This window comes from Apium graveolens, chromosome 4, assembly GCF_009905375.1.
Source record: "Apium graveolens cultivar Ventura chromosome 4, ASM990537v1, whole genome shotgun sequence".
NCBI lineage: Eukaryota > Viridiplantae > Streptophyta > Magnoliopsida > Apiales > Apiaceae > Apium > Apium graveolens.
Window position 1 is genome coordinate 315,388,538 of NC_133650.1, and position 26,081 is coordinate 315,414,618.

Genomic DNA, 26,081 nt, shown 5'->3' on the forward strand with positions numbered 1-26,081 from the left:
CTCGTCTGAGTTTGCTCCATCTCGCGTGTTTCTGCCTTGTGCCATTGAGCCAAGAATCGATGGCTCTGATACCAGTGATGCAAGAAGTATTAATGCTAAAGATAAACAACTGATCCCTTAGAGAGATGGAAGTGTATAGTAAATTTCCAGAGAATTAGCCAATCAGAAGAGCAATTCTGAAGAAATAAACTAAGAAATGACAAGAGAGTGAAAGCAGGGAAGAAACATTTCATTTAAGATTTTTTGAGAGATAAGCTTTCAGGTTGCCATACCTGTACTATATAATGTCCTTACATAAAATGTAAATGTAAAATCACTATTAATGCAAATGCAATGCAAATTCACTAATTAGTTAGAGTAGTGTCCAAAACAGCTTCGGCCACCTCTGTAACTATTGTTTCTTCTGCAGTCCCATTGTCATTGCCAGCTGTCATTCTGCTTTTGTCTTCATGTGTGGTTGTTTTAACTGCCATTCCTTCCTTTTCTTTCTCCCCCCTTTTGTATTTGTTTCTTTTTGGCTCTTTAACATATCATCCTCTTTTTGACCTTTCTAAATTATCATTATTTCATAACTCTCATAATTTACCGCTATCAGTTCTTTCATTATCAAGCGCCTTATCAATCGACTCCTCTTGTATACATTGTAGTCACATGATAATCGTTGAATGCGGTATCATCAAACGCCTTATCAACCAACTATTCTTCTCGTGGGCATTTAGGCACTTGATCATCATCGCAAGTACATTTATTAGGCACATGATCATCAATGTTGAATGCGATATCATCAAACGCCTTATCAACCGACTCTTCTTCTCGTGGACATTTACGCCTTGCTCCCGAGTTTTAAAAAGGAAGGAAAACAAGTGGAGGGTAAGTAAAGTTGTTTCACTTCCCTCCGTAATCGTGCTCCCGAGTTTTTTAAAGGAGGAAAATCAAGTGTTGTTGAATGCAAATTTAACAATCTTTCACTCCAAAATTTTCGCTCCAAAAATGGGATGAAAGTATTTACCTCCTAATCACTTACTTCTTTCCCATTAAAAAACTCGGGAGCAGGCCATTAGGCACTTGATCATCATCGTATGTACATTGTTTAGGCACGTGATCATCAACATTAAATGCGATATCAAACGCCTTATCAACCAACTCTTCTTCGGTAACGATTTTTAGCTCATCAACCGATAAATCATCTTCATGAATATCAACTTCATAGTCAACTTGACCTAATTCTTCACGAAGATTCTGGAGTTCAAAAATAAGGTGAGAATGGAACAAGGGAGGTTTAGTGAGAGAGCTAACGAGATTAGCGATATAGAGGGGTCCACCAGACGGAATAAATTGATACATATTGCTATCGCCGATCTGTAACTCTCCGTTTGTGTCTGCCATGCTCAGATACCCTAGTTTAGATTGTTTTTGTTGATGTGTGTATACGTTTAAGTAACCTGTGTGTTATATATAGGATCAGTTTACTGATCCGATTTCGATATGGATTTTATAATCAAATTTTATTCCGATTTTCAAATTTGATTGGAAATTTTTTATATAATAAGTTTGAAATTTGATTAATGGTCATAAATAGTGTTCTAAAATTTGAAAGTCCCACTTGTTCGGTGAAGACAACTTTATAACTTTAGGTGTTTAGTATTGATTAATCAGAATATTAATGAAAATATTTAATCAGTAATATCATATAATTTTGTTATTATTTTTTGAATCCAATTTTGGGTCTCTAAAATTACTTTTTTTATTATTAAGTTATAAAAATGTCTTTTTTGGACATATGATAAAATGTCAAACTTTCTTAATACCTTTGTTCTTTACTTTTAGGGAATATATTATAAACCCAACTTACTATTTAATGAAATAAACATTTATATTTATTTTATATGTTCTATATGTTATAGAATAATTAAATTCATGTTACTACTACTCTTATTGACCACATTTGTTGCCTAATCTAAATGTTAAATTTACATATAGATTTTGATTTCTTCTACATTATTTATTTTAATATAATATCAAATAAAGTTATATGATTAAATAATGTTACAAATGCTAGTTTAAAAAAATGGGTATTACCCTTAAATATTAAAACTTTGTAATTATTTTACTCTTTTACCATTATTAATCAAATTGATTGATCCTTATGAAAGTTTTATTTTTTTAAATATTTAGAATGCTCATGATTAATTATTAGAAAATTTAATATTAAAAAATTGTAATGGGTCTTGCCCAAAACCCAAGCCCCAACCCACTAAACCATTCTTGAAATTCAAACTCCCGCCCTAAACACTCCCAATTTCGTACACTGCAAAATCTTGAATCCTACGGCTATGGACGATGTTGATCGATTGTTCGAGTGCTTCAAATGCGGCGTCTCCCCACCTCGTAATTCCACATTTCTTTCTCCTTGTTTATACAATATTTATCATATCTTAGGTTAAATTGGAGAGTTTCATTTCTATCAATTGAAATACATATATGTGTTTATATATGTAGATTTGAGAGAAATAAATACACTTTTGTGTAATTGGGTTTCTGTTAATTTACGAAAAGTTATAAACTTTATTTATAGTGGAGCTTGTATCTTGCTCTTAACTTTTTGTTCATAGTTAGGTTTCGAAAAAGATTTTTCATTTCTATGTATTGAATACATGTATGTGTTTATGTATACAGCTTTAATGTGAAATAAATGTATCTTTGTGTAATTGAGTGGATCTTTGCACTTGTTCGTTTAAATTTGCGAGAATTATGTAAATGATAAAAGTGAATGGATCGTTTTTGTTGAGTCTTGATATATTGTTTTGATAATTTAGGGAAAGATTTAAACTTTGTTTATAGACAATAATGGATTGTGTAATTTACCCATTTATATTTTTATTTTTGAGTAAGATTTCTATGATAATGAGGGTATTTTATTGTATAACGGGCTATTTTAATTTCTGATGTTTTTTCGTGCTGAAGATTAGCATTAGTGCATAACTGATAACATATGTTACTATAGGATGAAAGTCGACCAATTATATGTTGCTACAATTTTTCCGTATTTCAGATATATATCATCAAATGTGACTTGGCTTCTGCCTCTCAACTAGTGTGTTTGGTTTCTCTTTACATTCATAATGTTTATCTTATTTCTCGTAGACCCTTTTGGCTAGCTGATAACATTGAACTTTCTGGGTATATGTGAATATATGATCAATATTGTTACACTTGAACTTTTGGAACGGAGAAATATGTGCAGAATGATTAGTTTTCCTATATTTTCTTTCAAGTTAAGCAAGAAAGAGAAGAATGTACAAGTGGCATTTATCAAATTTTTTTGTTTATAATAACTGAACTTATTTCTATGATTTGAATCATAGAATCTGCTTTTAGAGAAATAAAAAAGTGCAGGCGCATGCCAAAGCAAACTAGTCCTGTTCAAAAACCATTGAGCCATTCAGATGTTCCATCTTCAGTATCATCCGGAAAAACCCTGCCCATAAAAGAAAAAAAGCTCTGCACTCGGAAAGTAAAAAGATTTCTCTTTTCCTTGTTCCATATCTACTGTTTTTTTACTTTGCATATTACGGTCAAAGGAGTGCTATTAATTCAGTGGGATATTGCTTCAGATTGATTCACCAGCCGTTCAGCAAAATGAGATTAACAAAGGTCGGCGATTCTCTCCGCTTGTATTTTATGGTTCTCCACATGGGGTGCCACCAAAACGACCAGTTAGATTGTTGCGATTACTATATGAGATTCGTCGTGATCTCAGTGAGCAAAATATATTAAGGTACAATGCAAAAATGTGATCATACCCTTTCTGTTTATTGTTGATATGTTGCTTCTTTTTTGTTAAAAGTTCTTCTGTCGCACAATAATTTGTCAGTAAGGAAGTTTGGGCTACATTCCCTAGACAGGAGGATGCTATGAAGTATGCAAAAGAACATAATAATGTTCATATTTTTAGCTACCAAGACCATGTAAATGGTCAAAGGAGGTTCCTTGTTTCAAGCTATAAGGAGTTTTGGCGAAGGTGCTTCAGTTTCTTTCTTTTGATCTTTCAAGCAAGATTGGTTGCTTATTTAGTCCTTTTTGTAAATTTCCTCATTTTTGTTGTCATCAAACCTTAGGTACAAAAACATGAATCCTAAACTTCGTCATCATTATGAAGTGATTCAGGAGGTAACCATATTTATTTTGTCGTCTTCTTAGTTCTTTTTCTAAAAGTAGCCATCTCTATCACTTTACTTTTTGGGGAATGCTCTTTTTGTATAAATAGTTTTATTTTGATAAGAATATTACTTATACTCTGACTTGGTATTAGTTAGTGCATATTGTGGTATCTAACTGCCTGTATGAAAATGAGTGTCCGGCTTCCTCGTTTTTCATTTTTGAAACTAGTTTTTTTAATTGTGTCCTGTACAAAGCCTTACATTCATATATGTAAAGTCAAGAAAGAAAAAACAGACTTGCTGCCTGCTGGATTCTAGAAGGAGGGACTATTTAATATTCTTTGTGGAATCTTATTTCCAGCATTTGTTATAAATGTTTTACTTTGACTTTGGTATCTCTAAAGGAAGGGATACTATTGTTGTTACTTTAGGATGTGGTTTGGACAGAAAATCTTTTTGCCCTGAAACCTTGATGGTTAAAGTATATGAACTGCTTGTCAATCTTTTTAGTTAATAATATTCTCATGTTAGTCATTCTTTTATTTTAGTTCCTCATATCTTGTCTCGTCTTTGCCAAATTTATTTTGTAACAGCTTCTAAAGAATTCTATGTGAGTGAAAACATATATATAATATCTGCATAAATAAAAGTATAGCAAAGAGTGCAAGTCATGAATTCAGTTCTTAAGGTTGGGCTGGGGACTGGGGTTCTGGAAAACAGTATTTTTTATGTTTAAGTTTGCAACCAGGGACTGCCATGCCACCTTTATTTTGACTTGGAATTCAACAAGAAAGAAAATGCAAGCAAAAACGGAGAGGAAATGGTTGATCTCCTTTTATCAGCAGTTTTCGATGCCTTTTATGAGAAGTACTCTATTCAGGGAGACAATGATTGGGTTGTTGAACTTGATTCTTCAACGCAAGGTATGTTTAACAAATATGTTAATACAATCTAATATGAAAATGTCTTATCAGAAATCATATTTTTTTCGGTTCCATTATGGAATTTGTTTGTATCTGCTGCCTATCTTTTACTTCTGTCTCCAAGGTCCAAGCTTCATAATGCAATCTCTACCCAACTAGATTCTCAGGTTATGGATTAGGACTATTTGGGTGTGGTCTTTTCGAACCTGTTTAAAATTTGGTATTTTTAATACAAAATCTGCAGGTCAGCCATCGGTGAGATCTTTTATATTCTATGTTCTACACATTAGGGTATCCATTTAATACATTGTGTCAAATGGCATCATTAATAATAGTACCTAAATTCACATATCATTCAATTTTTTTTAAAACTACAAGGAAATGATTTCTCAAATACATAAATAGTACTTATTTTTATATATTGAATATTAATAGAGCTTGTTATTTGAAAATCCTTTTCGACTAATATGTTATATATCTTAATCATTCACATCCACAGATTAAGTTATTTGGGATGGGTATTCATCTATCATTCTATGTTAGAAATGCAGTAACATAGTTTGCTGTGTCTACCTACACACATATACACACAATTTCACTCAGATAAAAGTCGCAAAAGGCAGCTGATTTGGATCAACAATTACAAAATCAAAGAGTTAAATTAGTACTTCTTTTATTATTATATTGATTCCAGGTCAAAGTTTTATGTAGAATATCTCTTTAATACTCTGATAATTTAATGCAAGGTGTTCATGATATAGTAATTATAAACAGTGGTTTTAAGTTTGCAGGCTAATTTTTCTGTGGTAATAATATTGACAGAGAAATTTTCTCGACATTTGGTTATCCGCTTACCTCGGACTGCTTTTAAGAACAATACGCATGCTGGTGCATTCGTTGCTGAGGTAGATAGTCAGTTGGAAACTATTTTTTTAGAACATACTGGAGCAACCACATGCATTTATCAGACTTCATCAAGATCTAAGAAGCAATAAGATATGATCTAACTATATTGTGCATCCCTGTTGTACTGTGCATTAGATCATTGTTACAGTTTATTAGTAAATGCAAGCTCGGTGACTTCGTATTTTTATCTCTTCACGATGTAGAAAATTATGCTACTTCATTTGTTTTAAAATCTTCCAGTGCTTGTGGGATGTATTCTGCTTTGCATATAAATGACGAAATAACTTACTAAACATTTTTAGATATGCTCACGGATCCAAAAGGCAATGGAAAGTGATAGAAGATTTGAAAATTTGGTTATTTGTAAAGATTCTAGCACATCTGATGCTCCTTGCCAGCTTTTTATTGATACTGCTGTCTATTCTAGAAATCGTTGCTTTCGTCTACCACTATCGTCTAAAGCAGGGAAGAGTTCCGTGCTTCTACCTACTGGGCGTTTCAAATGTATGGACATGGTATGATACTTGACTTATGACTTGAGTTTTATTCATACTCTCTTGGAATTCCCCCACAATGGGGTCTGGAAGCTTATCTTTATTGTGTTTTTACATTTCTAAAATAATTAGTCAGTTAGTACTCGATGATGTTTTAATTAATTAAAACTTGTCATCTTAAGCTTAATGTTGCATGTACTCACAGCCCTGTAAAATTTTGATCTTTTCAGCACCACATTATCTTTGAAACCAAGGCAGTTGTTTTAAAATTCAATCTGTTAACTTTAGTTGCAAATCTATTAGAATGTAAAGAACAAGAACACATCAACTTCTATACAGATGCATATCATCGAATACTAAATTACCCATCATGTAGACATATTTATGTGTTGTGTCAGATACTTACCCGTGTCCGTCACACTATCTTTCGTGAGAGTAAGACCTTTCCCTTCAATGAATAAACTGCTCATACAACAGAGTGAGGAAGAGATGTTCATGGCATCTTTGATCTGCAACATGGATGTTGACTGTGAAAAGCTTTTGATATGCAAAATGGACATGGATTGCATAAAGGCTCTGCACTTTGATACAGAGGTAAATGAAGCCTCTAGAATTGCCTTTTCTTAATAAAATATATGTTTTTCTCCTATTCATAATTGTTGCAAGTTGCTTAATTATGGCTAAGAGGTTCTGTTAAATTGGCTGTCATGTTGTTGCTTGAATGTTGACTTTGTCTTCACAATTCTATATATTTTTGTTTAAAATTTATCTTTTATCGGATTGCAGATGAATAGCACCTCCGAAAAAGATTATGGAGTCCCAAGAGATCCTTTGTCAACTTCTTTCACAACTGATGCTTCAAGAACTTTCCTGATGGGAAAATCACCATTTCCAGTTTTGGATATGTTTGTAGAATCACTTGCCTCCATAGGAAGTGTATCAGGTGGTAAATAGTGGTTTTGAATTGTTTATATTTTAATCTTTAAAAGCATAGATTTTTTAAATATATTATCACTTTTGCCTTTTTGCTTTGGGTCTATTCATGCCCACTTAACCATTTAGAGCAAGTCCAATGCTAGATGGAAAATGGCTATAGCCATTGCTATAATATGGCACCAAAAAGTGGTTTTTGGTGCTAAAATAGCACTTGCACTCCAATGCTAGTTGTATTTTACAACCAAATAATTCTAAATTTAGCAAACATTTTGTCCAACTCATTCACTTTAATTTAAAGTGGATTTCTTTGCACTCCATTATTAGTTATTTGATGATGTGGCAAGGATGGCTATAGCCATTCTTGGTCTCAAATATAAGACCAAGTATCCATTTATGCATTTATCCATCAATGTATAGCTATGCATTGGAGTTGAGTTTTTTGATTTTAGTCCTATATTATAGCTATAAGACTAAATATAGCTATGCGTTGCACTTGCTCTTATAGAAAAATGAGTATATAGTGCTGGCAAAAGAAGCTTGTTCCTTGTATTGCAAACTACACATATAATTTCGTCTTCCTGTTTATTCATTCAATGGAAATGTGATATAATAGTTTTTCCAGGTTGCTCAACATTTTGCCCTTTCATCTTTTGATAACCTTCAAACGTTTGTAGCAAGTAGAACCACGTTTCCTTGAACCAATGAACCTTCATTCCCCCCAGTTCTATTAAATTTACTGATCTATTAACCTGGTAATCAATAAGTTAATCACTTAGTTTCAACTTAAGGGCAGTGTGCAGAACATCAAGCTAGTGCTACGTTTTTTTTACTTTCGTGGATATTTAATGTTTCTCTACATGTTCACCCTGTGGCCACATAATCTGTTTTTCCTGTATCAGAAATCACGAATTCCCCTGTTTTTACATTTGCTGCATCGGGTTTGTCTGCCAGTTGTTTATATTCTGTTTCGTATTGACTGCTTGACAATTACGTGTGCTTTTTAGGAAAAATTCAGAGTTGGTATTGGTTCTCAGAGTATGGGGTAATGGTATATAACATGTCAAGACACAGATACTGCGAACGAATTGGCAGACAGCACAAAAGCAATCATGGTAATTAATAACTTATTACCTTGCCCCCACTAATATTTAGCACTTAAAGTGATTTAGGTGCAGCGAATAATCCAGTACTCATTTGGTTTTGCAAACTATGTTTAGATTAGATTTACTTGTATATTATGATATCCCAAGTATATAAATACAAGGAATTCACCCAAGAAATTCATCCAGTTGACTGATTGACTATTGACTATAGGTTTATCTTCAGACTACAAAAGTACCTGCAACTGACGGGTTAAAAGATCAAACTATTGACGACAATATTTGCAAAACTTTCATGAGCTAATTTAAGTGTTGCAGTTTATACATATATTTAACTGACAGGAGTTAACAAATTTTCCCAATTTGTTCAGTGATGTACATTGTTGACCTAAGAAGAGCTGCTTATTATCAAAAATGTCATGATCCTGATTGCAGAGGTATGTAGCACTATACTGTCAAGCAGCTTTATATTATTAGTCTGAATTCTAAATAGAACAAAATTCTCATTTTAGTTTATAATTAAATCCATGTTCTTTCATCGATTGGTTATTCTAATAAAAATTCTATCCTAAGCCTAAGGATATTACTACACCTCACACTAATATTCAACTTTTACAAAGCTGACTGATGGCTTTCGTACCAGGTTATCGATCTCCACTGCGTCCAGTACCTGAAGAAATTGTACCCGATACTACAATTTTTTTCAATTCTGTGAAGCATAATGAAATCCAGGAGCATAATACAAATTCCAATAGTAAAAGCAATGGGGATAGCTGTTTGAAAGATGGTTGGTGGCTTGAAGCCGTAAACTTTGCAGAACAGGTTGAGAAAAAAGCACTTGATTTTGGGGTTAGTGCTTTTCGTCCTCAATCAGCCTTATTGCGGTAGAACATATCTTTCAATGTCGAGTTTATCTTGAGTTATACCACTACCACTGCCTTCTATAGCTAAACTGTTATAGCTTATGGATTTTTCGCAAAAATATTCGACAAAAACTTCAATCCTATAAAAATATTTTAAAATGCAACAAAAACTTCCATCCTACAAAATAATTTGAATGAAGCACAATATTCTCGTGGACATTTATGCAACCACGATGAATAAGATTTGAAAGTATATTCACTTAAGCTGAAAGTCGTATATGTAATTAGTTTTAGATTTTAATGTTTTTTTACATCTTCCGCACAGGATGAAACCTTGGATCAACTATATGAAGAAGACGATGAATGGTGGATGGCAGTTGAAAGTGCTGCATCCCAAACTGAACAAATGTACTTTGGACAGATATGAACCTTTAACATCCTTCACTTCATTATGAAAATAATTTGCTTCAGTTTTTGAAGTACTTCTATCTAGTAATTCCTTACTCATTCTGTAGGTCTGCAGGTCAATTTCTGATCCTAAATAGTTTTAACTATAACTACTAAAATATTTAAAACAGACATAATTTAAAATATAAGGTTCTACAATATTATGAAAAATTGCTAGATTTATGGACTTTACTCTGTAGAAGCATACCTACTCCTACATTACAGAGTCATCAACGGAAAATTATAGATTTATAAAAATCATGCGAGTATTAACTTTTTACTTGCATCTCCTGATCTTTCATTTTCTCTTCATCAGCATTGCACCGAGATCTTTGGATTCTGATCCTGTAATTGGAACTAGGCTCTCGATATGCTTGAACACTCCAAGTTATGCAACCACCATACTCCATTTTTAGTTTTGAATAAAATTTCACCGTTGCTGTTTATGGAACCATGAACCTGGTCTACTGCACAGGTTACATCAAAACTATATCTTGGAGTCCAATATCTGTCAAATCCATCATCCACAGTCCACAATTTAACCTTACTTCTAAATCCCTCCCCATATTTGAGATACCTAATTACAACAATAGAATCCTTCATCTCCATTATTTGATATTTGTAGGTTATTTTCTGTACATCCGCAGGAAACCTATGAATATAGAACACCTCGTTATTCAAATCATATCTGATCACACCATCGTCCCGTGTCCAGTACAAAACTCCGTTCAAACAAGCATCACAAATAGAATGACTTGGAACTTCTTCCGGATGCTTAATTTCTTTCCAAGCACTCGTGGTTGTACTATATACCATCGCACGACTGTCAGTAAATCTAACAACCTTAAAATCACTTGCAATTGGATCGAAACCAAATCCTATGTAATCTAAATTAGTATCCACGTGTGGTAAGCGATTTACAGAAGGAAGGAGGTTAGATTTTTTGGTTGCAGGGTTCCAAAGATGAATCTGTAGAGTAGCGGAAGCACGGAAGTTACAGCAATAAAGTTTATGACGCCTAAAATTGAACCTCGGCAGCGAGTGAATTCGATCAAATGAAGCAATACAGACAATGCCATTACAAGAACCAACAATAAACAAGTAATGTGACAACTCACCTTCAAAATAAGGAAGATCGACAATACTGGAACCAATGTGGCGGAGAGAATCATTGTTTTCCGAGGTATGACGAAGATGGGAATAAACGAAAGAAGGGTCTGAGATCAAAGAAAGCCAACGCTTGGATACTGTTTTGAATCTGAGCAATGTTTTCACAGGAAGCCTTTGCAGAATGTTCATGATCAGATCGTATGGAACATAAATATAGCTGGTGAAATATCGTCCAGACCAAGTATCCTCATGACTAGCAGCTTTCGAACTAGCCATGAATGAACCCTTCGAAACTCGGGTTTGACAGTCTGTTTTTAATCTTACTGCTTTCCCTCAGTTACATCCAATTTTATAATTTGTTTTACTTTCGACACGTATTATAAGGTTAATAAAAAATATACTTCCATGATTTATTTTTTAATATTTTTTATATATTAAATTTCAAATATCAAATTTTTATTTAGAAAAAAAGGAAATTAAAATAATTTATGCAAATATATTATAAATGAGCGTTACAATGCGTGCCAGCAATGTATACTTCCCGGGGGAACGGGTGACAAACTCCTAAATAAACTACTATTATATGCACTCCTAAGTTATTTACCGTGATCCAACTCAAACAATCCTTCTCAATTAAGCTTTATTTGTTTTAAAAATAATTATTTGCACACTAAGCTATGCTGCAAGTAATGAAAGACCATCATATATTTGAGGGAAAGTACTATATATTAATATAAAATTGGTTGAGGAAGCATTATATGCTCCTCAATAAAGAGGAAGCTTTTGAAGATATTAAATATATAGGGAGGCACAAGGAGAGTGTTGGAGATGATTTTTATGTTAATTTTGTTAAAATATGACTTAGGAGGGAGGACTATTGTAGTTTTTGGAGTTACTCTTAGGGTTCCACTCTTCTTCCTCTAGTTAATTTTCTGATCTGTCGCATTTAAAAATATTTAATAAATAATAATTAAATGTATTAAGTAAAAAACATAAAAGTAAATAAGAAGTCGGATTATAATTTCTTTTTGCTGGTGCTTGGAATAGCCGATCACTAGTCTTACGCCGGTCTTTACTTCACCACTGCTTCTCTAGTAGCCTTCACTGATTCTGTTCTTGGATACAAAATGTTACCTTAGGATTGGACCCTGTCAAGAACCAACTACAGTCTCCTCACTTGCTTCTTCATCCTTGAATATGATTATCATACGAGGAAAAGTATTGTAGTGGCTTCCACCCGAAGGATAGCGGCTGCGATTTCGCTACGATAAAAAAAGGTATTGTAGTTGTTAAAACTAAAAGTTTTAGTGTAGTGTAGATAAAACTTGGAACTTGGATTCAAATTCAGTTGGAACAGGTTCAGACACCCTTTTAAGGAATTGACACCAACTCAAAATATAAATTTTAAACTACTAGACGACAAATAAAATTACACAGTTTTAACTAGTAGTGTTATCTAAAATTGATAGCAAAAAGTAATTTTAGGCTGAGTAGTAACTAACCACTCCTGCAATACAAGGCAGTAACTGATGTGCTGTAGAGAATTCTCTATGCTCTTATATTATTCTCTTCAGGTCCAACTAATTTCTTATCTGCATCTCCTGATCTTCGATTTTCATCTTCATCAGCATTTCACCGAGATCTTCAGATCCTCTAACTGGAACTAGGCTCTCGGTATGCTTAAATATTTCAATTGTACCTACAGGAACTGTGGCCTTTTTTGCCTCATTTTTATCCAAGTTATGCAACAACCATCCTCCATCTCTAGTTCTCAACAAAATATCACCATTGTTGTTTAGGTAATTATGAATCCCGTCTACTGCAGAGGCCACATCAAAACTATATCTTAGAGTCCAAGATCTCTCGAATCCATCATCCACTGTCCACAAGTTCACCTTACTTTGAAGTCTCGCCACATCATTGGTATATGTAATCACAGCAATAGAATCCTTCATCTCCATTATCCGCACACATAATAATTTTCCGCCACTGGTCCTCAGCACATTAGCAGGAAACCTGTGATCATAAAACACTTCTTTATTCAAATCGTATAGCATCACACAATGGTACGATGACCAGTACAAAACTCCATTTACACAAGCATCACAGACCGAAAGCTGTGGATATATTTTAGGACGCTCAATCTCTTTCCAAGCATTAGCATTTGTAGAGTATACCACGGCACATGTGTCCCTGTTTAAGTGGTAATGACACATAACAACCTTGTAATCATTTACAAGTGGATCAAAACCAAATCCAACTTGTTCAAAAGCAAAATTTGTCACTAGACAATGTGGAGGAGGAAGGAGCTTAGATTTTTTAGTTGCAGGGTTCCAAAGATATATCTGAAGATTAAGCGAACGAGTTTCATAAATACCAGAGGCACGGTGAAGATGGTTTCGATAACTCACCAGGTCAGCTCGATAATTCTTAACAAGACAAACAATGCCATTAGATGAACCAATAATATACAAGTCTCTCAATAACTCACCTTCGAAATAAGGAAGATCGACAGTGGAATCAATGTGGCGGAGAGCTATTGAGTACTTATAGTGATAATATCGTTTTATGTTGAATATTAGAGATTCATTGTTTTCCGAGGCATGACGAAGATGGGAATAAACGAAAGAAGGGTCTGAGATCAAAGAAAGCCAACGCTTGGATACTGTTTTGAATCTGAGTAATGTTTTCACAGGAAGCCTCTGCAGAATGTTGATTATCAGATCGTCCGGAATATAAATACAGCAGGTAAGAGCTTGTTCAGACCAAGTAGTATCCGTACGATGACGAGCGTCTTTTGAACTAGCCATCAATGAATCCTACGAAACTAGGGTTTGACGTCTGCTTTTAATCTTAGGCACATCGTTCCACTTCGCCTCTGGTTAATCTTCCTATATAAATTAGGCTTAATTATACATTAAACCAACTATGTTGTTTTGTACACATAAACCCTCGAAAAATAAAGTCATACATATTAACCCCTTATGTATCGAAACTGTATATTTTGACCCTTATTCCAACAAACACTTATGATTCGTTAAATGTTAGGCATCGGGTAAGGGAAATCTTTGAAAATAAATAAGACGGATACATATCATGTAATTTAGTAGAGGGTTCATATGTTGGCGGAAAATGAACTTACAATTTTGGAGGAAAAATAATAATTTTCTGGCCACATTATCGTGCCTGAATTTGTGACATTTTATAATTCAGAATTTTTTGGCGGAGTAAGGGTCATGATGTATACATTTGATACATTAGGGGCTGACGTGTATGACTTTTTTCTTTAAGGGTTAATGTGTATATAGTATCATACTTCAAGGTTTAAATTATAATTAAGCCTATAAATTATGGATAATTGAGGAAATCTTTTTTTTTTTAATTTTTTCAGTTAAAAAAGAGTTGGTTTTTTTAATTTCCAACTAGCGCTATAACTCGTGCAAGAGCTTGATTTGACATCATTTACTATAAAGTTTGTATTTATATTTATAAAATATAATACAATTTTGTTGTGAGAATGACTTGATTATTATTAAATCAACTTTTTTGTGAACTTAACGTTTGTCGTAAGGATTACTTTTTTCAGCATATGTACATTATAACCCGTGCGACTCACGGACATTTTCTAAACTTACATGTTAATGAACTATGTCAAAATATGTTAATACACTTTTTTTCCATTTCGTATAAAATAAATATTCGATACTCCATTTGTCTCATATTACTTTTCCTTTTTAAAAAAATTATGCATATTAAGGAAAATGTTAGTTAAACAAGGGTTTTCACCATGTACCCTTTAATGTATTAAAAAATGAGAATTGAGCTAAGTTTTTTGAAGTCAAATCTTGAGAACGATAAATTTAGGAATAATTTTGTAAAATTACCCTTAACTTTTTATTTGAATATCGATATTGAGACGGAGGGAGTAATGTTCATAAAAGATATACTCAAAAGTATTTTTAATTTTTTAGTTTTACAATTGACACGCTCAACCTTTACGTGAAAGTCCAACATCAACTTTATGTATTTTTAGTATAGGAAGCTCTCGTATTTTTTGGACTTGGTGTTAGATATACTAATAGTGTTTTTCTGAAAATGACCAACATATTAAATTATTTGTTAAAAATAAATTTTATAATATAAAAAATTATAATAAAATTAAAACTTTAGTTTATACTAATAAATATAAATGAAAAGTACATACATAATTATAAGTTATTAATATATAATAGAATAGTAATAAATACATAATTATAATTAATTAATGAGGTAGACGTAATTAATATATGCTATTAAAGTTGACATTTATTAAGAGAAAGAATGCCAAAAATACACAATTTTCCAGTTTCAAGTGTCCAAATACCCAACGGCAGAATTACTGCCCAAAATACCGACGAACTGCGCATTTTACATATGCGTATTCTATTTTTTTTAATTTTTGCAAAAAATAAACAGGGAAATTTTTTGCAATTTTTTTCAAAAACAGAATACGCATGATGGTAATGCGTATTCAGTATGTAAAATGGGCACTCCCTCCCGCCAAATGGTATTTTGGGCACCAGCCCCAAATGATTGATATTTTGGTTTTTTACCCTTATTAAGATATATTTAAGAGGGATAATTCAGTAATTTCAAATTAATACATCTCTTCTATTTATAATAGGAGAACAAGAGGATAAATTCATGAGATTAAAAAGTCTCATTGAAATGACTAATTTACCTCTATATTTTAGATATATTTAACATAGATAATTCAGTAATTTCAAATTAATACATCTCTTCTATATATAATAGGAGAACAAGTGGATAAATTCATGAGATTAAAAAGTCTCACTGAAATGACTAATTTACCCCTGTATTTTAGATATATTTAAGAGGGATAATTCAGTAATTTCAAATTAATACATCTTGGGAGGATTTGAATCTGAGTCTTCAGGTTCACAAGCACATCACCTTACCACTACACCACACTGTTACTTAAGTTTTTTATCATACACATAATATGTGAGTGTCGTAAATAACGACAATTTATTTAACTTTAAACATGATTACTAATATATTTGTAGAGTTAGTTTTGACCAATTGAATTTGAGATATAAAGTTAAGTACAGTATATAAACGGATCATTTCCTTCTTTATTAAATAATTTAGTTTGAAAAGCATGTCTCATATATTTTTAATATATATTTTTAATAAAAGAATAAATTGTACATAAAATTAATTTTTTATATGTTAAAAAGAGATACACGATACACTTATATAAATAATATATATATATACTACATATTTAGATAAGTTATAATTAGCGTATTTCGATTTATTTTGAATTCAAAATTAGAATTTGACCCATTTTTCAAAAAATACTCGAAATCTTACTAAATGGTTTGCCTGTAAATATCATGTCACTACATAGGTTTAATTTGAATTACGAGTTTGACGAGAAAATCTTACCAACAAAATTAATATCTTTGGGATCTTTATAGAAACAAGTCAATTGATTTATGTATCAAAATTATTAGCTTCAAAATCAGAATTTACCCATTTTGAAAAATACTCGAAATTTGAATACATGACCTAGCCGAAAATACATCATCACTATCTAGATTTAATAAATTTAAATTACGAGTTCGACGAGAATATCTTACCAATAAGGATAAATTTTATAATATCTTATATTAATAAAAACTAATATTTTTAAGCTCTTTATACTATCAAGTCAATTGCTATTATGTATCAAAATTACTTTTTTATACTATTTTACTTGCAGAACATATATGGACTCCCGTACTGAACTAAAAACAAGGAATCTTATATATATATATATATAAGAAACTTGTAAAATTATATAATTCAATATTTTGAAAAATAAAAATTAAATTAGCAATAATAAATTTACAAAAAAAATATTTAGTGTTGGAAAATATTGTAAAAAAGGTTAAAACTATAATGTATTGTACTATCTGATTTATTCCATGTTATACAATCTAAATAAAATAATTAATATTAGTCGATATTTTGAAAGGATTAACAAGTTCAACTAATATTTAAAAAAAATCATCAAATTGAAAATATTTAATTTTAGAAAAATAGTATACAATGTTATCAAGTTACTACTAAAAGAAATATTAGAATCATAAATAAAAGAAATTTTAAAATGATTTGAATGATGATATTAGTACTAATTTATCTTCAGATTCTTGAAAGAAAAAACTTCTGAATATTAGTAGTTAGTCTTGACGAATATGAATTATTTTTATGTCAGGTCCATGACTCATGCTCTGTTGAGTAAATATAGATATTGTTTGATTTTCAGTGCTACTAGGACTGCAATATATAAATAATTATAATTTATTTATTAGATAATTATAATTTTTGAATAATCATAAATACATGTTATTTGAGTAATTTACTGAATAACAATTAGATATATACATGACCCAGATATCTAGAATATAAAAAAACGAGACCAACATAATTTACTCAAAAATATAATAAATAATAATTTACATACATACACACATGTGACTTTATCTTAACCAATATTAAAAGATTCAATTTTGATGTTTTATTTCAGAGTTATTGATATATATACTAGAAGAAAATAACAAAAGTCTTTTATGTTCTGAAAATAAGAATGATCAATTAAATTTAAATTTTTTTTAATGTGTTAAAAACTAAATAGATTATGTCAATTTGAATTTATGAATTGACAATAATCAGACATCTTATAAAATTGACTTTGTATAATGGAGATGATTAAAAGCTAAATACATGGCCGAGATCAACTTTAGTTTATGAATTAAAACATTAACAATTAGCAATGATATTAAATTAACATAAACGTTGAATTAAAAAAAATAATATTTTTCTTAAAAAATAAACTAATATTAATTGAACTGTAAATTCTACTTTATTGAATATTACGATTGCAGTTCTTGACCACTTTACTTATGCATTACTCATCTTTTTAAATTAAGCAAGATAATTGTAAGTTAGTAATGACTTTAGTAATAAAATACCTCATTACTCCGGGTTTATTTGACCAAAACTCAAAAAATTTACTCAACTCTGCAATATACATATATGTTAATTTTTAGTTTCTTTTTATAAACATATTGACAATATTTGGTGGATTAACTACAATTTTTTTTCTTTTACATGTACAGTAAAGTTACTACTTTGCTTGTATTTATTTAATAAGTACAAATTACACGACACAAATAAGAAAATATGTATTATAGTTAATGAGATATATTTAAAAATGTTATAAACGTTATTAATGTTTTACATAAAATCATACACATAGATACTCAACTTGTATTTGATATATTTTAGACGTTAAACAATATTTATCAATAAGAAAACGATTAAGAATTTTACTAATATAATTGTATGATGTACAAAAAAATCTAGAAAATAACTCGTGCCCTTGCACATTTATTATGCTAGTTATCTCAATATACCCCTACTTGCAGTAATAGATGCATAGATGCGGTGAAAGACAAAACTGGTCGTGGATCACAACAACAGTCCTTGAGAAAAAATAAATGCGAGGATTATTTGGTTTTTATCACTTTTTAGCTCTGAAGATAAAAACAAGCTCTATAAATAATTTTTTCCATAAGAAATACCATAATAAATTTTATGACTAAATATCAAATATATTAAATATTTTCTAAAATAAAATCGAATTTCTTACATGTATCTTATCATCATTTTACAGCAAATGTGTAATCCAAAAAATTTAGCAATTTAGTATATACATTTGTGGTTGACTTGTCATTAGAAAGGCCCTAGTACTGCATGCACGAGACCATTCATATTATTTATGATTTTTTTATTGAAATTATTTGTACAAAAATTATTTGTAAAAATTGAAAAAAAATATTTATATAAAGTTTTTAATATTATTTTTTTAATATTTTCATAAAATTTTATATTTTCTAAATTTAAAATCTTCAAATTTCTTATAATTTATTTTAGTTGCTCTAACAATATAATATTACATGTAAATAATATATTCGATTCCTATTCACAAATTTTGCTAAATAATTTCTGAATTAATGGCATTTTTCAACATCTTTTTTATACAATTATAAAGAACAATTGATAATTATACTTTAAAAGGGATACCAAAGTATAACATAGTAAATCTTTTATACCAATATTGTAAAATAATTTATTTGAATCCCGTTTAATTTTGTAAAGTGATTTTCAAATTAATGATATTCTTGAATCCCATTTTATTTTGCAAAGTCATTTTCAAATTAATAATATTTTTGAATTGTATTTGATATAATTAAAAAGAATAATAATTATTCATACATTTTTAAGAAACTCTATTACTATTACTTGTTCCTAAATTATTTAGTTGTCCTAAATAGATAGAATATATATGTATTTTATAATTTTACTACTTTTTTCCTTCGGGATTACGTGTCTGTTGTCATGATCTGTCCCAGGATTGTATTTTTTTATAAAGTAAATTAATAACTTACCTATGACGATCAAATTATACTATCAAAAATCCCTTATTTGATATAATTAAAAAGAATAATAATTGTTCATACATTTTAAAAAGACTTTATTAATATTATTTGTTCCTAAATTATTTAGTTGTGCTAAATAGATAGAATATATGCCTTTTTTATTTTTACTACTTTTTTTTTCTCCGGATTTTATCATAGGTTAGTGTATATGTTATCTTAATCTGCACATCAGGACTCCCAGTAATTTTTAATTACTCTCTTACTCATGACGACAAGTACCAAAATATAATGTTTGACTTGAATGAGAACTAAAAAATCAAGACAAAAACTTGAAAACAATTCTTTTGTAAATAACATTGGCTGAACAAAGATGCAAAAAAAAGGCCTATTCTCTCAGCACACACCCTCCAACATAAATGAAATCTAACAAAGAAACCTGCAAATAAAATTACTTGATTGCATTGTTTTAGTTTATACCTCACAATATATGGCCAATAAAAAGGACTGTTTTTCGTTAAATATTTATTCCAATCCCACATGAAGTAAAGTGTTCCACCATCATTCTTGAGATAAACTGGTGATCCAAAATCAACTCCTCTCGAACCAACCACCATATGTCCATGCTCTTCCCAAATTCTTTTTCGCGGTGAGTAAATTTTGCAAAACCTGGTGCTGGTCTCCCAAACATCTGGACATGATCGTACATCCATCAACAAATAATCATCCTCCTCATTGCAACCAACGTTGCCTACAAGAAAAAAATCAAAGGCATGCTCACTTTTAAAGTCATTAGGCTTGATTACGGGCAACAATGTTTTCGTGGCAGGATTGCACAAGAAAAGTGCATAGTTATCTTTTCCTGTGTATCTGCAACACAGCAAACCACCTGAGGATGCATGAATTGAGCCTTTAGTCACAAAAAGATTTAGAAGTCTTGCTTAAATAATCAAGTTGAAGATTGGTTGGTGAATATTTTGCACTATATTTGGGCTGGATAATGAAACATGAATCTTCTCTACCATCCAGGTTCCTGTATTGTTCATGTGCAAGTAATTTTTCTGAAAGATTGATTTTGCAGGGAGACGAGAAAAAATTTCAAAAACGACAAGATCCATGTTATAACAGTCGATAAAAGGATATAAGTTGATGAGTAATGAAAGAAGAAGAAGTGAGTTGGGCAGATTATATAGGCATATATTTAATAGATTCTGCATGATATCTATATTAAACATGATTTAATATCTAATTTCTAAATGAAGTAGAATTAAAAAAAATTATATTCTTCCTTTTTTAAACTTCTATTCTACATAGTATTTGATCCCCTTTTCTATCTTAAATAGGATTTGGTTTGATAATTAAAAATATCCTTTTTTTCTAATATGTACAATATATTAAATAGAATTTGATATTTAAATTATTATTTTTTCTGATCTTTCAATTCTACTAGTTATAGCCCATGCACGGTTTTTAACATTTATCTATTTTATTTTTTTTAATTTTTTAGAATTTATTTTTAAATTTATATATATATTGCAACAAATATTTATATATTGAGAATTACATGGATGAGTAATTGAAATTGAATTACAGACTATATATTATACAATATCTAATCATATTTTGTCAACTGTTGTATCATTGCATCATATTTTGGTGTTTGAATAGTATTAGAACAATGTAATCCTTTTATATTAATAATTGGTTAAATCTCTAATCATATTTTATTTATGATTATATTAGGACACTGTATTGTAATTGGTGTTTAAATATGTTTCAACAATGTACTTATTTTTCCATTTATGATTGTATTAAGAATATATATTTTGTTTTAAGAAGATATAGGTGTATAAAATTGTGTACAAAAAAATTGTACAGGATGACATTTGATTTGGGGATGTTTTAATTGAGGTTTTTAATGTGTGTACAAAAATATTGCACATAATGATATGAAAATGATGTTGGAATGTTTTAATCGAGGTTTTTAATGTGAATGTCCATTCCATTTAAAACTTGACGCATGGCATTTTGTACACAATTTGTTGTGCGCCAAACATTTTCCTTTCTTCCCATCCTGTCTCCTTTTTGCTCATATTTATTTTGCCCTCCCCCTGATATATTATAAATGGCCTTTTCAAAAAAATCAATTCTAGATATTAAAAAAATTGATACCTTTGTTTATTTTTTTAACTAGTTTTATAAAATCATCTTCTGTAGAATGATAATTGTTTGTACATAGCAACATGGCATGTGTCACAAGATCAAGTATTGAATTTAAGCAATGAAATGAAATAAGAACACATATTGACTTAATCTTTATTTAACCATTAATCAACAGAAAATGGCATTTACAGAGATGGAGAAGACGACCTAGAGAGATACAACAATATACCCCTCTCTCTCCTACCTTCCTTACTAAGTAATCTATCTGATATATATTCCAGACTCAAGACACTAGATGACAAAACTTAGTAGCTGTCATTCTAACTAACTGACTTGACTTTTCCTTTTGAGTTGACTTGCCACATTAGCTGCATTGGTGGCATCATTTTTAGTATCACATAGAGTAACACCCCCAAGTTAGGATGAGCAAACACATTAAGAACTCATAACTTGGACTGTAAAGAAACAAGCTGAAAGGATGGTAAAGACTTGGTGAACATATCAGCAGGTTGAATGGAAGTAGGAATGTGAGAATTAGCAATGAGCCCAGATTTGAACTGATCACGCACAAAGTGACAATCAATGTCAATGTGCTTAATGCGTTCGTGGAAAACTGGATTGGATGTTATATGAAGAGCAGAGTTATTGTCACAGGACATGGGAATGGGCATAGGAGAAGGAGATTGAAGAGCCTGGAGTAAAAACACAAGCCATTTAATCTCACAACAAACATCGGCCATAGCTCGATATTCTGCTTCAGCAGAGGAGCGAGACAGAGTTGGTTGCTTTTTACACTTCCAAGACACTAATGAAGATCCAAGCAAGACACAGTAGCCAGTCAATGAGCGTCGGGATTCAGCACAACCACCTTAGTCAAAATCACTATAAGCAACCAGTTGTAATGAAGTGTCATGAGTAAAGAATAGACCTTGACCAACAGTGCCCTTGACATATCTGACTAATTTATAAGCTGCAGCAAGATGGTCGGTGCGAGGACATGATATAAACTGAGATAACACATGAACAACATAAGAGAGGTCAGGTCGAGCGATGGTCAAATATAACAGGCGTCCAACCAAACGTCGATAGGTAGCAATATCATCAGATGCAAGTATGGCAGAATTATTGTCAATTAGTTTGTGATTTTGCTCAATAGGAACTGCAGATGGTTTGACTGTTGTCGTACCAGTGTCTGACAGAATATCCAAAGCATATTTATGTTGGTTAAGGTAGATGCCAGATTCAGAACGAGCAATTTCTAACCCAAGATAATATTTCATAGGGCCTAAATCCTTGATTTTGAACTGAGAATGAAGAAACCTTTTGACATCAGTAATTAAGGTTGCCTGTCAATAAAATATCATCAACATAATCGATTACAACCACAAACTCATCATTCCTTTTGAAGGTGAATAAGCTGTGATCACAAGCAACTTATGTAAAACCATATTGAAGAAGAGAAGTAGCAAGTTTGGTATTCCAAACTCTGGGAGCTTGCTTGAGACCATAGATAGATTTCCTTAACTTGCACACTAACTCAACTCCGGCAGGGAACACATTCGACAAAGGAGATAACTGTTGAAAACCAGGAGGAAGTTTTGTTAGATATATTTGATAATGTCATGGCTAATATGATTTATGTTAAGTTTTCAGATCTTACTTAAACAGGATAAATCAGTACTTACTGAAAGTCAGGACTTAAGGATATCAGTACTTATATTATCAGAAGATAATCATCAGAAGATGGATATCAGAACTTAAGTACTGAAGGACGTTCAGATAAGGATTGCAGCTGATTAAAGGAAAGAAGATCAAGATAAACATAAGAAGAGATATGCATGAAGAAGGAATTCTATGAAGAATAGAATACTTGGAAGAAAAGATATCTGATTGATATATTTTAGGAAGCAGAATTATATTCCATATCAATTAGCGATTATCTTGTAACTGTGTAGTATATAAACACAGACATAGGGTTTACACTATAAGTGTTATCATATTCGAGAAGATTATTCATTTGTAACCCTATCAGCTCTCGTGATATTTGTTCATCACTGAGAGGTAACAGTTCCATACTGTTACAGAATTTATTGTTTCAATAAAGTTTGTTTGCTGTTACTTGAGTTATAAAAGTTCGATTTGATTGTACTATACACTGTATTCACCCCCTTTACAGTGTGTGTGTGACTTAACAAGTGGTATTAGAGCCTGTCTGTTAACACACAAACAGTTTAAGATCCAAACACAATCATGTCTGACACAGAAACTCCAACTAAGCCCACCAAAACTGAAGAACCTCCAAAGACACAAATTCAAAGTCGGTATGAGACCATCAGAGTTCCCATATTGAGACCATCTGAATATGCCATATGGAAGGTGAGGATGACCATGTTTCTGGAAGCTATAGATCCAGAATATCTTGATAGAATCAAAGAAGGACCTCACAAACCAACCAAGCTCGCTGTTGCAGTTGCAGGTGAAGCAGCAAAGACTGTACCAAAGGAGAAGAGTGATTACACTGCTGAAGATATCGCATCAATTGCTAAGGATGTTAAGGTACGACACTTACTGCATAGTGCCATTGATAATGTAATGTCAAACAGGGTAATTAACTGCAAGACTGCAAAGGAGATATGGGATGCTCTGGAAACAAGGTGTCAGGGAACTTATACAATTAAGAAGAACAGGAAGACAATACTCACTCAAGAGTATGAACACTTTGACTCAAAGGCTAATGAGTCATTGACTGATTTATATGATAGATTTGTCAAACTCTTGAATAATTTGTCACTGGTTAATAAGGAGTATGATCTTGAAGATTCAAACCTTAAATTCATGTTAGCTCTTCCTGAATGCTTGGATTTGAAGGCAACAACAATAAGAGACAACTACAATCTTGATGAAACAACTCTTGATGAAATTTATGGAATGCTCAAGACTCATGAACTTGAGATGGAACAAAGAAGTAAGAGGAAAGGTGGAAAGTCAAGGACAGTTGCTCTTAAGGCTGAAGAAGAATCCCCCAAAGCACCTACCTCAAGGAAAGATAAGGGTAAAGCTCTTTTCCCAAAGTTTGATACTGAGTCATCAAGTTCTGAAAGTGATGATGACTCAGAATCTGAAAGCCTGCACTACAAGAATAATGTCAATAGACATCACACATTAGACATCGGTTAACTTTGCCACTGATGTTAAAAAGAGTATTGACATCACCCCGTGTTTTTGTGATGTCTTTGTTCTTTGTAGACATCGGTTATAATTAAACCGATGTCTAAAATTCACCAAAAAAAAAAAACAAAATTCGCGCCCACCATTTCTTCCCCCGTTAGTGAAATTTCATTCAGTTTAGTTCTACATTCCCCCAATCCCAAAATTCTCCCCCCTTAACCAAATTTTGGTTCCCCCCAAAAATCAATCTTCAGACACAAAATCAAAACAAAAAAACTAAAAACTAAAAAACAGAAAACTCTCTCTCTCTCAAACCTGTCTCTCTCTCTCGAACCCCTCTCTCTCTCTCACCTCTCTCCCCTCACAATCTCTCTGAACTCCGGCCATCATCTCACCATCATAATCTCTCGAACCTCTCTCTCTCTCGAACCTCTCTCTCTCTCTCGAACCTGTCTCTGGAACCTCTCTCTCTCTCTCTCTCTCTCTGAACCTCTCTCCGCTCTGAATCTCTCCGTTAAGCCTCTTTCGTTTAACCTCTCTACTTCGGTAAGTGTTGTATCTTCTTGAATCGAACTGGTCTTCTCTGCATGAAGACCAGTTTTAAAAGTTGAGGATTTTTGAATTCAAAACCCTAATTTTGTAAATTGGGGTTTTTTCTAATTCGAAACCCTTATTTTTTTTATTAATTTAGTGTCAAATCTTGTTGCTAATACTTTTCTTCTTGTTGTATACAGGACCTAATCTGAGAAAAAGATTTAAAGCTTTAGGTAATTTGGATTTTTTAGTTGTACATTTATATTTTTGTTTATTTTTTTTATTTTTGTAAATTAGGTTTTCATTTGTTTGTAATGTTGTGATTTGTTTTTGCAGGACATTAGTGTTGTTTGATTTTTCGATCTTCGGTGAGTTTTCTTCTCCAACTCTGTTTTGTACGCTTATACATTTGATTTGTTTTGTTAGTTTTGATAGTGTGTTTTTTGTCTATGTGCTATGCAGTTGGTTCTTATGTTGATCTATGTGTTGTGTATAATATGCATTATGTATTATATGAAATCTCAGTTTTATTTTATTTGCAATTATGTGCAGGAGAATTCATTTTGGTATTAGTATGTTATATTTAAATGTAGTCGTGTTCTGAATTTTGGATGCAAGTGTGTGGTTAATTTAGTGATTGTGTATGCAAGTGTTTAGTTGAAAATAGTACATTTATAATTTGATAATCTGCATCCGTGATCTGACTATTATACTATGGTTAATTATATAGTGATTATACATTAAGTACCGAATGACTAGTTAATATATAGTACTAGTACTATAATTAAATG

The 26,081-nt window shown here is 31.5% G+C and overlaps 3 protein-coding genes across 5 annotated transcripts; 1 reads left to right on the forward strand and 2 right to left on the reverse strand.

The window, feature by feature from the left end:
• Window positions 1–2,257: 2,257 nt before the first annotated feature.
• Window positions 2,258–10,166, forward strand: LOC141721856 (uncharacterized). Of its 3 annotated transcripts, none has more exons than XM_074524995.1 (14): window positions 2,258–2,388; window positions 3,366–3,514; window positions 3,615–3,778; window positions 3,875–4,021; window positions 4,119–4,170; window positions 4,909–5,083; window positions 5,906–5,988; window positions 6,292–6,504; window positions 6,961–7,077; window positions 7,270–7,426; window positions 8,424–8,531; window positions 8,891–8,956; window positions 9,163–9,403; window positions 9,708–10,166. In XM_074524995.1, exons 1-14 carry the CDS (start codon window positions 2,334–2,336, stop codon window positions 9,835–9,837), a joined length of 1,857 nt encoding a protein of 618 aa, XP_074381096.1. In that variant the 5' UTR covers window positions 2,258–2,333; the 3' UTR covers window positions 9,838–10,166. The 3 variants fall into 3 exon arrangements, with proteins under 3 accessions (XP_074381096.1, XP_074381098.1, XP_074381097.1); XM_074524997.1 differs by having other exon boundaries at window positions 9,163–9,368; XM_074524996.1 differs by having other exon boundaries at window positions 3,902–4,021.
• Window positions 10,167–10,186: 20 nt separating this feature from the next.
• Window positions 10,187–11,215, reverse strand: LOC141720261 (putative F-box protein At3g10430). Its single transcript, XM_074522610.1, has one exon. The coding sequence runs from the start codon at window positions 11,213–11,215 to the stop codon at window positions 10,187–10,189; it is 1,029 nt and encodes a 342-aa protein (XP_074378711.1).
• A 1,413-nt stretch (window positions 11,216–12,628) lies between these two features.
• Window positions 12,629–13,749, reverse strand: LOC141720262 (F-box protein At2g21930-like). Its single transcript, XM_074522611.1, has 2 exons — window positions 12,692–13,749; window positions 12,629–12,638 (listed from the first exon to the last, which is right to left on the reverse strand). The coding sequence occupies exons 1-2, from the start codon at window positions 13,747–13,749 to the stop codon at window positions 12,629–12,631; spliced, it is 1,068 nt and encodes a 355-aa protein (XP_074378712.1).
• Window positions 13,750–26,081: the final 12,332 nt, after the last annotated feature.

What these genes read in the sequence shown, in the direction of transcription:
- LOC141721856 (XM_074524995.1), top strand. Translation starts at nt 2,334, where the DNA reads ATGGACGATGTTGATCGATTGTTCGAGTGCTTCAAATGCGGCGTCTCC. An exon ending in ATTATGAAGTGATTCAGGAG is followed by an intron (nt 4,171 to 4,908) that starts GTAACCATATTT and finishes GTTTGCAACCAG; the next exon opens with GGACTGCCATGCCACCTTTA. An exon ending in CTCCATAGGAAGTGTATCAG is followed by an intron (nt 7,427 to 8,423) that starts GTGGTAAATAGT and finishes TGTGCTTTTTAG; the next exon opens with GAAAAATTCAGAGTTGGTAT.
- LOC141720261 (XM_074522610.1), bottom strand. Translation starts at nt 11,215, where the DNA reads ATGGCTAGTTCGAAAGCTGCTAGTCATGAGGATACTTGGTCTGGACGA.
- LOC141720262 (XM_074522611.1), bottom strand. Translation starts at nt 13,749, where the DNA reads ATGGCTAGTTCAAAAGACGCTCGTCATCGTACGGATACTACTTGGTCT.